Here is a 15,167-nt window from a genome sequence, read left to right as displayed (position 1 = left end):
ATTTAAGAATATAGATACCAGGCATATAAAAATAGAAATATATTCATGTAGATTTCTTGCAATACATGGGAAAATGGGGGAAAATAAGCGAGAAATCACCATACTCCTTACTGAAGATTTTTCAAGCATACATGGGAGATCAAGTCTGTTTTAAATACAATGAAAATAAATTCACCCAAACAATTATGTCTATAAGTATTATTTTTAATGATAGAAAACTATTTGTAATAAATTAGGTGAATTTATATTTCCAGTGCAGGGCTCAAAATCAGTTTGGTGACTTTGTTCTCTTCATAAATTTGGGGGTTTTTTTGTAGGGAACAAGTTTTCACTTTGTTCATGCTTTAAACAAGTTTTACGGTATCTATATTGTAAAACAACTCTTCCTTAGTACTATATATGTACGTCTTCAAAAATGATTGAATAGAAAATGCTTTTTACAGTGTATTTGTACATGTATCATTTACTATGAAGAACACTCTAATTGGAACCTTGTGTAGTATGCTGTTTATTTTAGATGCATATTGTAAAACAACTCTTACTCAAGTCCACATAACTTTAAAACTGCTGTATGGGAAATTTAAACTAAACTATTTTCTATATGTATCACACTATGAAGAACTTGCCAAACCTTGTATAGAAGTTTCGACCATAGGTCTGCCAGTGCTTTTTTATGCATTCCTCCACACTGCAGTTCTGATTGGCTAGGACGGACAGCCAGGCTAGGACCGCCCATAAGCCATCCTTTTCACGAATGTGGTCTGACCCGGTTCCAAAGCTCTCCTCCCCACAAAGAGACAGGCGACCAGCATCCATCAAGTTTCCAAAGAATTTCCATCCTGTCGGAACCTCAAAACAAGTTTGATTCTTGGCTTTAGCCACTCTGATATAAATAAAAGCAATAGGTTTCATATTAAAACAACTGACACTAATAGTACTTTATTAGAAGATAAAATTCATATATAAAAAATTTTAAAATTTTGTACTGGGGATAACAAAAACATTTTCTCTCTCCCTTCTCTCTCTCTCTCTCTGTCTCTCTCTCTTATGACCAATATTTCTGGACACCTCTGCCTTATCACTGACCTGTCTACTGCTCCACTTGTTGGCATACTCCGGGCATAACCTTTGACCCCAGTCTCTTTGAAATATGGAATACATTCTAGATAATGTGCTAAAACAGCCAAAGAATCTGATGGCGTCACGAAGGCATTCTTTCCCAGGATCATGTTCCTGTCCTGTAATATCAGAGCATCGTAATTAATTTCTACAGTGTAATTAGTGAATTATGGATCAGTACAGGTGTTGACAGTCATTAAAATGTGAACACGCGGTTTCTCCTAAATTCATTTCTTTGATGACACAAGAACATATGCAAGTTGGCACCACCAAAGAATTTGCACTTTTATAATTTTTTATTGGCATCGCTGGAAAAACAGACATTCTGATTAATGGAAACATTAAACTTTCAAAAAAAAAAAATGAGGAAATAAAAATGCATTCTAGTGTTATAAACTTTCATAAAAATGTTTGCAATCCTTAATGCTTAACCCTTAACCAGCATATTCATTCTAACCCCCCCCCCCCCCAGCTACTTAAAGATTAAAATAAGCCTACTCCATCTCCATCAAATGCAGCACCAAAGTCATAATGCCCCTTGGCCATCTCTGTCACTAAGTCGGCAGCATAAGTCAGATTGGGGTCGGGATGTTTGCCCCCAAAGTCCTCTAGAGGGGTGCAGTTGACCACACTGTTCTGTGGGGCCCCGAGCTCCTCACAGATCACCTTCTTGGCATATGGACCCATAACTGTAATTATTAAAGTAAAATCAATCAAACAGAGATACTTTTTGTATAGATAATAATACCAACTAAATGTACCTTATAGTAATACATGTATCATAAAAAGTTATAATTGAAACCAGTCTGAGTGCTAATTGTTTCACATGGAAAATGCTCTCTATATCTCAAACAGGTATGTCAATAAGTTTTTGTATATTGTATCATAAAATTCCACACAATTGCAGCACAAAAATTTGACATCTTTTTACCAATAGCTATCCTCAGTGCTTTCAAAGTTAATGAGAATAAATTGGGGTTCTATATTTTTGCTTTCTATCAAAACCTGATTACGGTACATGAACTTGTTGGTTAAAGTTGTTTTACTACTACGGTAAATAACAATCTTGAACAGAAATCTTTTTATCACTCAATGACAGATCATGATTTTCAAAATTCAAGTTTTATGTACAAGCATGTTCACCCAACATTACATTTTGCTTATTGTAAAAAAAAATATATTAAATGTGGACATTATAGACTCAAATTTCTGTCCAGTCATGAAGTTTGTGTTTAGACTAAACTAATTGGCTGAAAACTTCTACAGATCATATCATTAATCTAAAGACTTAAGCATCATTTTACAGTACCAATCAATTCTGTATCACAAAAACAGTGTGAAACGTGAGGTATAGAAAACAAGATTAAAATGTCAGTGTCTCTAGCATCAACACCATATTGGTCAACAACAAGAGATCATGTTTCTGTACAATATACCAGGTACATCTCAATCAAGTACTACAGAACTTACAGGCCTGGGTGCAAAGGCACTACATGTATTTATTGTGGGGGTGGGGGTGGCTAGATTTTTATTGGTGTACTCTTGTTTTTGGGATTTTTTTTTTGGGGGGGGGGGTGGGTATGGATTTTTTTTTTGTGATAGAGACAACGGCAACAGAAACCTCAGTCTACCTACTGTGGTTTCATCAATATTCGTTGAATACCAATTTTCGTTGATTTCGTTGTTAAGTTTATCCTTGAAATTTAATATTCATTGAACTGCAACTTCTACTAATACTTTGTATTGATAGGGTCATTGGCCACGAATAAACGTATCCTTGAAACTGTGATTTTCACTTTATCCACGAAAATTGATAGCCTTGAATATTAATGAAACCACAGTATTACAAAACTAAACGCATGAGTACTGTTTTCTTTTTGATTTGCTAGACTCTGAGCATAGGATGTGTTATTCTTAAGAAGGAAAGGTGGGTGGGTGGGTGAAGGTTTTCAGAGTAAAGCATTTTACATTAGCTGCTAAGAAGACCAATAGGAAAATCTCTGTCACACACATAACTGGTGATATGTATATCTCATACTTGTGAGGTCATTTTTCTCCTGGTTTTTCCATACTACGTCTACATGTACATACGCTGGAGTAAACTGTTACTCAACCGCCATGTATAATGTACAGTAACAGTCTTGTACCCACAGTACGTCGAATATTATGTGGCGATTCAATCAGCCAATCAGAGAGAGAGAGATATTTACGCATGGAACAACTCTAACAACCCTTGGCATTTAGGAAGAAAAAATAGTTGGATCACTGATGAGATCTATATACTGATTAATTAAAACATTTATACGTATTGACAAGTACAAGCAAATTACACACCACTGAATCACTGTATGGATAAGTTACCGGTACATGTTCATAATCTAGATATATCCTCACCTGCACTTATCACATGAGTGACAGATCTACATGTACATACTGATTGACATATATTTTTTAATGCTGAAAATCTTAATCCCAAAAATTGGTTAACAGAAAGCCTTTTTAGACGAATGATATACAGTTAGCATAAAATATTGTGGACTCATTTTTGCATGACCTTAAAGATTTTTTAGACGAAATTTATCAATTAAATGCTATTAATTGTCAATTTTTTGAAAATCATGCATGTTTTTGGGACTCCTTTGCTTTATAAATTGGTAAGACATATATTAAATTTTTTAAAATCTGTAAAGTAATGTGATTATAAATATAGCCTTATAAATAAAAAATTAATTGACTTTTAAATGTACATGAATAACAAGTATGATTTAACTTCCATCAGATGCCCCCCCCCCCTTTTTCTTGCAGCAACACATTTTTTAAAATTAACATATAAAAAATTGAATCATCACAGAGTTGCCCCCCCCCCCCCCCACTTTTTGGGGAGCATTGAAAAAATTAATATGAAAATAAGGGAACTAGGATTGAAATTGAAGCTATATACTACGCCAGCCCCCCCCCCCCCCCCCCCCCCCTTTTTTTTTTTTTGCTTGTCAAGATTGTTTGGATAAGTCTTGCCCCCCCCACTATCAAAAACGATGCTACGTGCCTGATGTTCCACGCATACATGCAAACATACTAATTGGCAAACCAACTATCAATTCTATCTCTTGAGTTATAAATTCCCAGAAAATATTCCACCATATTTCATTACATGGTTTTTATTTAAATCTTACTGTATATAAAGCAACATGCTTAACTTTAAATGGCTTGAAATTATGAAATTACATGTAAATACTTAATTTGATAACCTTTATTTCAAGTAACATTTTGTCGACTCTCTTGTTACCATGATTGCACAATTATTTATGTTTCTTGTGGTAATTCCTTCCTTTTTTTTCAAGTAAATACACATTTTTAGCCACATTAAGCTAGATTTAGATGTTCTTCAATCTAAATGCACAATTACTCAAGTCCTTGCTGCAGAATATTGTTTTACAGTAAGCATGAGCAAAGAGAGATAACTCTATATGCAAGCCATCCAGATGTATTCCTTTCAGTGACATAATATCATCAGACCAATGCAATAAATGAAAAAATTTTGGGCAAAAGTGAAATAAACTCTAAAAGCATCTGATTTAAATTTTAGAATTTCATCAATATACATTTACCCTCTTGCATGTTCTACGTAATTTGATATTCATAAAACACACTAAGCAGGTAAATAAAAAATATTACTTTAGAAACAACAAGCATGCAACTACATATGTACATGTACTAACTCACAATCTGAGATATACGGTATCTGTTCATTTATTCATTGTCTATGAATAGCATTTTAGCAAAGAACAATCATTCTAATAATGTAATAATCATTCAGAACTGACCTCCATTCATTGCATCAATAAGCACTTGTTTCCCTGTGGACAGGTAGTTTTTCAGAGCAGGGAAGTCGAATATTTCCTTCATATACTCCACATAATCCAACACAGAGTCTATGACCTGAACACTGAACTCTTTACCATCAACAGTGTATGTAGAAAGACCAACTTTGGAGATATCAGCATTCAAATCAGGACAAATCTTGTACTGACTGATGCTTTTTGTTCTTTCAAATATTTTGTCTGTTACATTTTCTGGAGCTGGACCTATAATAAAATTTAAAAAAAACAGGATTTCTTTAAAATGATCAAAAAAATCCTGCAAGCATAAATTGTTAAAATTATGTCACCGGGTTAACAAGTGTCTGAGGTGTGTGACTGTCATTTAATACACTGGGTCTCAGTAGCTTAGTGTTTAGAGCGCCGTGACGTTTCGTCAGAGGCCCTGAGTTCGAGTCCCCTTTGAGACTGACTTTTTACCACCTGTTACACATCTGTTAACCTGGTGACAAATGGTCAATTTACAATTACCAATTTATCCTTTATATCTCTATATAAAATAAATTCATCAATCTTCTACCTCATCTGATTTATATTTTTATTAGTCCCCTACCAGTTTTCATTTTCCATAAATCTATTCAAAGTCAATCAGTGTATTAAATACCTATTAAGCCAAGTCAAAACTAATTTCAAACTTCTTGAAGAAAACTCAATCAGTTAATAGAGTTTTCATTCCAAACTTGAAGAGATACGGATACATAATTATTCTCTATGCAAGAGTACTTTTATCCCTTTTTCTGCACTACTGCTCTTATTAAACTTCATCCATAGTTTTAACTCAAGTCTTGAAGGTTAAATCATTCTGATATCTCACAGAGAAAGATATAAAATCTTTACCACACACAAATTGAAGTTCTAAATAAAATTTGAAAATTTATGTCATTTCAAGTTAATAACCGCAAATGGTTCATTTCTAATTTTGACTTCATTTGACTCTAACTCAAGGCTATGTAGAAAAAAAAAATGCTTTGAGTTGAGATAATTCTTGATACATTGTGTTGCTATTAGAATGCATTACCTCCATTTTCAGTGTTGAACTTTATGCCAAAATCAGCATCTGGGCCCCCAGGATTGTGACTTGCAGTCAAAATAATTCCACCATTAGTCTTGTATTTACGGATGACACAGGATACTGCTGGCGTTGACATTAAACCATTCTGAGCAACTATTACTTTAGACACCTGAAGTAAAATGCCAGAGAAAATTGAGCAATATCTTAAATTACCAACCCATGCTATTCAAAGTTCATGAAGATTCTTATCTAAAAATAATTAATATGGAGTAATGTATGCTTGCAGCTTATGTATAAAATATCAATGTGTTTCTGTATCTTCCAATTTTGACAAAATATAACTTTTCAATAAAGTCTTTTAGTAAAACAGTGCATTTTTATGCGAGCTAATTTTTCATTCATTTATATTTGATTTCAATTTACCTGACCTTTTGCAATTTAATAGCGAGCGCAGCTCGCCGGCGCGCAGCGCCGGCGCGAAGCGAGCTCTACCGGCAAGGCGTGTGTGAATAGAAAATTCGGACTAGTTGCACATTCATTCAACGGATTTTTTTGGCGTCAGTAAATCGGACCAGTAATGCATCATTTTAATCGTCCCAGTAGTTCCCTGTAATCATGGCAATTTTTATCACTTCACACTCTCACGAGAATCAGCAAGACAAATTTAGACAGTAAAAACAATAACGATGTAAGCGACATACAGTCAATGTTACCTCTAAAGTTCACCTCAATACACTTTCAATCAAAAATAATCGTGTGACGTCACAAACGTTTACACATTGATCCGATATATTTTTTCGGAGTCAGTAAATTTTGACCCACAATTCATAGTACCAATGGTTTCCAACCTCACGTTCCAACATCACGTTCTCCCGAGAATCAAAGTAAAACCTTTGAAAAGCTTATAAGATGTGTAATTTTAAGAACATCATGCTTTTTAAGTAAATAAAACCGTATACTTCGCATACTTTTATTTCTCAGGGGAGTTTTAAAGAGTAAGACGACACTTAACAAACGTCAGCTTTGACGTCACAATAAGCACTGATAAGGGGAAATTACTCTAATTGAAGTTATTGTAAATCTGCTGAAATGACCACAATCCTCTCAAAATCTTGCAAAGGCTAAGATAAAGAACAGCTGACGAATAAGGACATTTCTTCAGATACAGGAAACAGTTGTAAATTGCACTAATTTGGATGAATGCTCACAAATATTTTATTCACTAATATGTTTTACGGTTCTACCGTTCTGGCGAGCGCAGCAAGAATTAGCCTACACATACTGTACCCTGCATCATTGTCAACTTATAGTTTTATTTAGGTATCAACGAACGTCAACGAATTTTTGAGAGAGTATTGCTCTACAATAAGTATTCCAAAGGTACGAATTTTAATGTTATGATACATACAGCGCAACCCCCTACCCAGAGAGAGAGAGAGAGAGAGAGAGAGAGAGAGCCCGGTACCTGTTTGTAAGTGTAATTTCCCACTTTTAAATTTAATGTTCTGACTATATGCAATATCTACATAATTTTTTTACCTGTTTATTTTTTCATTTTATTCCTTTTTATTGAGTTCAAAATGGACTATTGTTTATTTCCTCCCTACTCATATACTTATATACCTGCCTACTGTACATGCATGCACAATTAGTTTAAAAATGGATCGATATGGCAGTAAAGTATGGCTCTTGCTAGTATATATATAAAAATCTCTATATTAAAAAAAGATTAAAAACAAATCATATGTCAATGAGGCAAGTATCGCAGACTATACTGAAATAGCCAGTACACTCATTAGAGATGTTTGATCCACCTCTAAATTTATCGAGGGAAATATAGCGCGAGTGCACTGTGAGAGCATTATGGGACGTAGACAAAAAATTTTGTTTAATGAACTGTAGGTTTAGCTCGTTCTTTTTCCCGCGCACACTAATTCTTAGAGCTCGCTTCGCTAGCCGGCGCTGTGCGCCGGCGAGCTGCGCTCGCTATAATTACGGTAATTTCCTGAAACGTAACGTTATACGTAGCAGCGTTTTTTTAAAGGGGGTGGGTGGGTGGATGGCAGCCTCATTCAAAAAATCTTTACAAGCAAAAAGAAAAATAAATCATGAAAATTCTAATCCTTCAGCCCTTTAGCAGTTCAATGGTTTCTTTATTTTCACTTCCATTTATTACATGCGGGGGGGGGGGGGGGGGGGGGGGGGGGGGGGAACAACACCATGTTCTTTTAACATGATAAGCAAATATTTTTAAGCGTAAATTAAAAATAAAATTCAACATTAATTATTTTTTTTTAAGTGGAGGGGCAAATCCATGGTAAGTCGATTTTCTATGTATAAATTGACAAAAATGAAAAAAAAATTAGCATGGGGGAGCTCTATGATGAGCCAAGGTTTATATTTAAGTTTAAGAAAAAATGTCTACTGCAAAAAAAGGGGGAAATCAATCAATCAATCAATCATAATTACAATCACTTTAAAAGAGGAGATGCAGTGCAATGAATATTTATATATTAAAATCTTTATTATTTAACAACATTGTATCTGAGATTATACTACTGTTCTACTTATAAATAAATAAATTATAACAAATCTTATAAACTATGAATATTGAAAATTTACTGAAAAATAGGTATGTTTTATTTTTTGGCATTCAAATTTCACGTTGTTAATTTTATTTTATTAATTTATTATAATTCATTGTTTGATCACATGCTGTGCTCGCCCCAACGGTCGCACCGTAAAACATATTAGATATCTATACAATTTAAAATAGTGAATAGCTCCAAATATACTAAGGTTCTTATGAATGAATTTAATTTAATTTGAAAATAGTTCTGCAGCTTGTCAAGTATAACCAAGACATACCCCATTTGCTGCACACATTTTAATGATGAGCAATGTTGCCTCTTTCTCATAGTACCGTCCATCGCCTCCGATGACTAGAGTCGAACCCTCTATTTTACTTAACCCCCCTTCCAGTATACTCTGCACAAAATTTTCCGTGTAATTTTTTTGCAAGTAGACTTTGACAGCTTTCCTAAGTCCGCTTGTCCCCGGCTTCTGTCCCTCAATCGGGGAAGACGAAACTGTTGTTGATGAGTGTGACATTGCCGCATACAGTATCGTGGAAGCTGGCCTTGACAGTCACCTCTCTGCCGTCTGCAGGAAATGTGTCACGCAGTATAAATGTGAGCGTTAGAAGAGAACAAAACTGGATAATCTTATTCCGGAATAAATTCTTCTCACCCCCTCAAATCAAAACAAACATTTTTAATTAACTAAAGGGATGCATTCTCTTAGAATGACACACACGTAGCATCAGGGAAGGGGAGAGAGCCACCCCCCCGCCCACACAATCAAGAAAAGAAATATTTGCCAATCTGCTAATGAGTGGGGGGGGGGGGGGGGTTAGTGGAACTTTCAAAGTATGTAAAACGTCTGTTTTACTGTCTATTTTGTTAACTTTCCTTTTATATTTTATATTTTACATGCTCTAATGAAGGGGAGGGACAATTTTTTCAAAATTCAATTTTTTATAGGTTAATCTAAAAAAATTATTGGTGTTTGTTGTGGAAAAAAGTCACATGCATGAATCTAGAGGGTGTAGGGGAACCGGACTCCCTTAGAATTTTAAACTTATTTGATTCATTTTACTCACATTGAAAAATTATCAATAATCCCCCCCCCCCCTTGAAAAAAATATGAATCAGGTCATAAATTAGCATTGGCCAAACCCTATCACAATTTTAGACATCCTAAAATACTGTAAATAAACAAATAAATGAAGAAATATTTAATATTTGTATTAGCATTCGATTTGTTAAAGTGAAACTTCTTATATTTCAAACTCTAGAAAAATATCATCTGAAACAAATTTTTTTTAAAAATTAATGAAAATTATTTATTAAAAATTCGGCAACTCGATTAAAGCAATATGAGCTGTATTTTTTAGAATTTTATTTTGCTGCAAAAACCTGCTAGTATGATAAGTCTGCATATAACTTAAAATTTTATGATAAATGAGGTTTGAAAAAATCATTAATTTTTGTCAAGGGAAATATTTCTCTTCTAAGGAATATAAAGCAAATCAATTTTTGTACAGGACGACAATAATTCGATTTTGCTCCAAATAAGGCCTCTTAACGGCCTTTTCCACAAAAATATGGCGAACAGAAATTGAAAAACCATGATATTTTTGTCATTTTGTAGAAAAGAACATTTTAGTAAAAAAAAAAAAAGCAACATGAAAAATGCACCTCATATTGCTTTAAAATATTAGCAATGATTGAGTCTCAAAAAATCCGACAAAAATAACGATCAAATTTTTGGGAATCAAAGCCGTTTGAAAATAGACGAGAGTATAAATATGTTCATTATGCTGATGTTTTTATAAATAATACTATTATTATTAATAATGCAACCAAATATTTGGGCGTCCTGTAAAGAAAACTGCATGGACACAACACGCCAGATGAAAAAATGATGGCCAAAATATTCTCTACTCTCACCTTGATAAGGACTGCGAACGATAGCATTGTCTATCCGCCTAACTAAAAGTCATTTTTTGATAATTGTCTTATTAAACTATTTTTTATGATAATGTAAGCAATTATGTATATTCTCAGTTAATATAAATGATTTGGTCAAACAAAGAGAGATAACTTTGTATTTTGGGTTAAAACAGCTCATTTCATAATAGAAACTACTTTAGCATATTCAGGCACGTAGTGCTCATCGTTTTTGAAAAGGGGGGGGGCAGGCTCATCCAAAAAATCTTGACAATCAAAAGAAAGAAAAAGAAAAGAAAAAAAAGGAAAAAGGTTACTTTCCAAACGTATAAGGACAAAACAGTATTTTTTAAACACTGGTTTAAAATGCTTAAATATAATTTTTATATGTATAAAAAAAAAAGATCTGTTTGTCGATGCATACGCGAATCTAGAGGGGGCGGGGATTCAAAATTCAAATTTATATATTAAATTTACCGAAAATTAGCCTCAACCCCCCCCCCCCCCCCCCCTCCGTCAAACACAATTATCCCTCGGAACCCCCCTTCTGCCACCATACAATTTTTTTCCGAATCCACGCATGCGATGGTGGATTCAAAACAACAGGTAAATAGAAGCCTAAGGCAAATCGTCCATATGGATATTATTCTATAGAATACAAGCAAGTTTTTACTCGATATTTTAGAGAAACAATTGATATTATATCAACATAAATGACAGTACCTTTTGTTTGCGTGCAATATTTTACAATTAAACTTTAAAAAATTTTATAACATGTATTTATATCCACCCCGTCATTTAAAAATAAATGAAATCCGCGCCAGATTTACCTATGGTCCTTAGAACGAGGAAGTATAAAACAAGTCTCGTAAATTCTCATTGAAATCTCTCTCATCGACATTCCCACCTACTTTGTCGTTAAATATTTATCCCAGGAAACAGTAAGTATAGAACATTTACATTTATCCCAATGAATTTAAGATATCTCGATCTCATGTATTTCATAATAATTTATAAGAGCTTTGTTTCACATATATCTTTGGACACAAAAAGTATATTTTATTAAAGTGGGTCACCTTCTTAATATGTGTCACAAATTCAAGCGACCATCACCATCAAGAAAGCAAATACATAGGCGTCGGAACCGGGGGGGGGGGGGGGCTTTTATCTTTGCAAAGCCCCCCCCCCCCCCATTTCAATTTGCTTTCGACGCCACTGAAAATGGGAAGAGTGTTACTGAAATGATTTATGACTTCTTCAGAAAAGTGCATGACAAGCAAAGCCTTCATCATGAAAGAATGACATTCTGGTATAATTAATCAAATCAAAACTATAATATTACAAACTCTGTCTATTTATTAAAACCCATCTGCAAAGTTTAGAAAGCAAATGCAATGAAATGAAGGTGAATGTAGTTTTGGTTTCGTTTATTCTGTAGATTAAAGAGAAGTAACTCGGTTCATTCGAGTGTGGATCCAGGCTTTTTTTCGGAGGGGGGGGGGGGGGTAATTTTAATAAATTGCGTATTTATTTCTGTATTGATTTTGTTTTGAAATAATGAGATCCAGGGGTAATTTAAATATATTGCTTATTTACTTTTTTACTTGTTTTTTTTTCTTCATTTTTTGAAATATAATGAGAACATAGATATAATGTACGCCAGTAATATGCTTATCATCAATAACCAAAAATAAAATCTTTTAGAGATGGCAATGTCTGCAGAAGAAGAAATACCGGCGATGGCCCAACACTATTTGGTTTGTGGCACTGAAGACTGTAAGAGGAACTGTCAGTTCTATTGCAATCCTTGTCATCAAAGATTGTGTGAAAGATGCAGAGATGAACATCAGAAGAGTCCAGATACCAAGGAACATGAAGTGGTCACATACAAACAACGCAAACCACAACTTCCAGAGGAGAAATGCAATCTCCATCCAAAACGAAATGTAGAAATTCTTTGTAAGGAATGTAATGTCCCTCTTTGCGCTAAATGTATCTTCATGAAAGAGCACACCGGCCATCAACTTGACGATCTGGAAGAAAAATACGCAGAAAAGGTCGCATTTTGCAGATCAGAAATCTCCAAAATCCAAGATTATTACCTCTCAACATCACAAGGTTTAAAAAAAGAGATTAGAGAAGATGTCACGGAAATAAAGAAGACTATGGACAACATCAGAAATTCCATAAAGGCTGAAGCGGAGTCTCTGAAAGAGCTGGTGGATAGGATAACATCAGACAAATTGGAACAAGCCAATAAAATAGAAGAAACACTTCTCAAAACATTAAATTTACAGGAAAAAACTTATGAGGACTACACTGAATATCTTGAAAAACTTCTGAAGGAGTTTCACAGCTACAAGTCCATCACCAATTTCAGAGTTTTATTTTCTGATGATTTTGATAAATTGAAAATCCAGTCCATACCACAGACAACACAGCCTGTCCTACCAGTGTTTACTGCTGGTCAGTGCTACAAAGACGATGTCTCTAAGTTGCTTGGTAGTGTAAATTTTCCGAACACCAAACCTGATAATAGAAGAATAAAACCCATGGAGAATGCCTCTACACAGTTAAAACTTCCAGGGAAACAGACGAGACGAGACGTAGAGAAATCTGACGTGAAACCAACACTGTCTCTGTCTTCCTCTGTCACCAAGGTCAGGGAGTACACAGTACCAGGTGTTAAGAGTTTATATTATATATCACTGGGTAAATCAGGCAGACTCTGGGGCAGTGATGATAGTGGTAACCTTGTCCTTACAGATCTACAGGGGAATCAGCTACAGAAGATACAAACCAATGGTAAATATGAAGGCTACCACACAGTCACACAGGACGGGGATCTGATCTATACAGACAGAAAGAAAAAAGTCATCAATAGGATGACACCAAAGAATGCAGTCACTGAATTCATTAAAACAGGAGACTGGGAACCAATCAGCATACACTCCTCCCGCATCAACGGGGACATACTGGTGGGGATGATAAAGGATAAAGAGGCTAAAGTCACCAGGTACAACAAGACAGGAAAAGAAATACAGAACATACAGAGGGACAACAAAGGACAGGAACTGTATGATTATCCACACTACATCACAGAAAACATCAATGGAGATATCTGTACATCAGACTGTAACAAACGAGCTGTAGTGGTAGTGAATAAATCAGGACAACACAGGTTCTCCTACACAGGCCAGGGGTCAGGGTTTTACCCCTATGGTATCTGTACTGATCTCCTTGGTCACATCATTGTCTGTAACGGTTATTCTAGCAATAATTCACTTGACATCCTTAATCAGGACGGTCAGTTCTTGTCTCTACTACTCACACCACAACAAGGTATAAGATATCCCCGTGGTCTGTGTGTAGATGATGAGAACAATCTCCATGTGGGACAATGGTACACCACCACAGTGACAGTCTACAAGTATCTACAGTAAATCTTCAACGTAAAGATTTATGTCAGCCGTCATTCAACAGCATTTGTATGCAAGACATTTATTTTGTCTTCGATCTAAATCATTGGGAATGTTGTATCAACGTGCGTGTAGTAAAATGCATTTGCTATAACACTACAATAAACTGAAAACAAGAAAGCTACCACCAATGTTCATGAATACGCCCGTCATGGCGTGAATTTTTATATATTTTTAAAGTACATACCTGCGGGATATGAAGGTAGCGACATTGCAGGAAAAATACATAACCCGCGTTAGCGGCCGGTTATGTAAATTTTTCCTGCAATGATTGCTACCTTCATAACCCGCATGAATCATCAAAGAAAGCATTTTATTATTTATATTTTAAACATCTTTCTTTTAACTTATTACTAAATTGATTATGAAAAGTTAGTAAAATTCACTAAATTACTATTAACGTACATATATAAGTAAGTTAGCTAAAAGAAACAGCCAAATCGTCTCCTGTGAAACTTTGTGTCTGGCATCATCATGATCATTTCGTCCAGTCCGTGATTTTACTTTGGTCGCTGTAAGTTCAAACCAATCGATGAACAGGGCGTGTCAATTTCAGTCCCGTCACTTTCAGCCGCTGTAGATTTCGACCAATCGATAAATGGGGCGTGTAGATTTCAGTCTGGCTGTTTCTATACAGCAACTTTCCGTAAGAAACAGAGGAAATTATACTTGGTAGTTGTAAATATCGTACAGTGAGTCTTCCTCGCTCGTCGTCCGAGTGTTTGACCCATCGTAGTTTGTAGTGTTTTATTTGATGACGAAAGGAATAAATTATGCTGATCGTTCAAATTTCAAATTAAACGCCTAATTCATTGTAAAAGACTGTTCCACATGTATCATCTTGTTGGTAAGTTACAAAGTTAACCATTTAGTTAGATGGTCAACAAAAAACCCATCAGATTTGAAGTAAAAAAAAAAACCAAACAGTTGGACTATAAAATTTGAATATTTTTCTATATCTTTGAATGAAGCTCTTCTCATAAAGGAGATAAATATTGCGTACAAAAAAAAACCCACGACCATCCAGCCCTGAAACTGAACAGTTCATCCGGACTAGAGGAAAGAACCTCTGCTGTTTTTTTAAGGTCATTATCAAAAGTCTAATATTATCTCAAAATTAAACATTGCTAGTTTCATAGGATTTGTATTCATTCGATTACTTTTAAAC

The 15,167-nt window shown here is 34.8% G+C and overlaps 2 protein-coding genes across 2 annotated transcripts in view; one reads left to right on the top strand and one right to left on the bottom strand.

The window, feature by feature from the left end:
- The window catches only part of LOC105348082 (phosphoglucomutase-1), a 35,479-nt gene extending 26,282 nt beyond the window's left edge, over positions 1-9,197 (bottom strand). Inside the window, exons 1-6 of the mRNA XM_066065303.1 lie at positions 8,878-9,197; positions 6,016-6,178; positions 4,944-5,204; positions 1,618-1,808; positions 1,087-1,238; positions 632-883 (exon numbers count right to left, since the gene is read on the bottom strand). Of these exons, the coding sequence (XP_065921375.1) occupies positions 632-883; positions 1,087-1,238; positions 1,618-1,808; positions 4,944-5,204; positions 6,016-6,178; positions 8,878-9,120 (1,262 nt within the window). The 5' untranslated portion in view covers positions 9,121-9,197. The remainder of the gene's footprint in view (positions 1-631; positions 884-1,086; positions 1,239-1,617; positions 1,809-4,943; positions 5,205-6,015; positions 6,179-8,877) is intronic.
- A 2,134-nt stretch (positions 9,198-11,331) lies between these two features.
- On the top strand, positions 11,332-14,771 carry LOC117684861 (tripartite motif-containing protein 3). The gene is made up of 2 exons (XM_066065290.1): positions 11,332-11,461; positions 12,225-14,771. The coding sequence occupies exon 2, from the start codon at positions 12,227-12,229 to the stop codon at positions 13,961-13,963; it is 1,737 nt and encodes a 578-aa protein (XP_065921362.1). The 5' UTR covers positions 11,332-11,461; positions 12,225-12,226; the 3' UTR covers positions 13,964-14,771.
- Positions 14,772-15,167: the final 396 nt, after the last annotated feature.

The sequence above is a fragment of the Magallana gigas genome, chromosome 7 (assembly GCF_963853765.1).
Source record: "Magallana gigas chromosome 7, xbMagGiga1.1, whole genome shotgun sequence".
NCBI lineage: Eukaryota > Metazoa > Mollusca > Bivalvia > Ostreida > Ostreidae > Magallana > Magallana gigas.
Note: the sequence above shows the minus strand (reverse complement) of the source record. Positions and strands in the feature narration are given on the sequence as shown.

Coding starts and splice junctions, on each gene's coding strand:
- LOC117684861 (XM_066065290.1), top strand. CDS start 12,227: ATGGCAATGTCTGCAGAAGAAGAAATACCGGCGATGGCCCAACACTAT.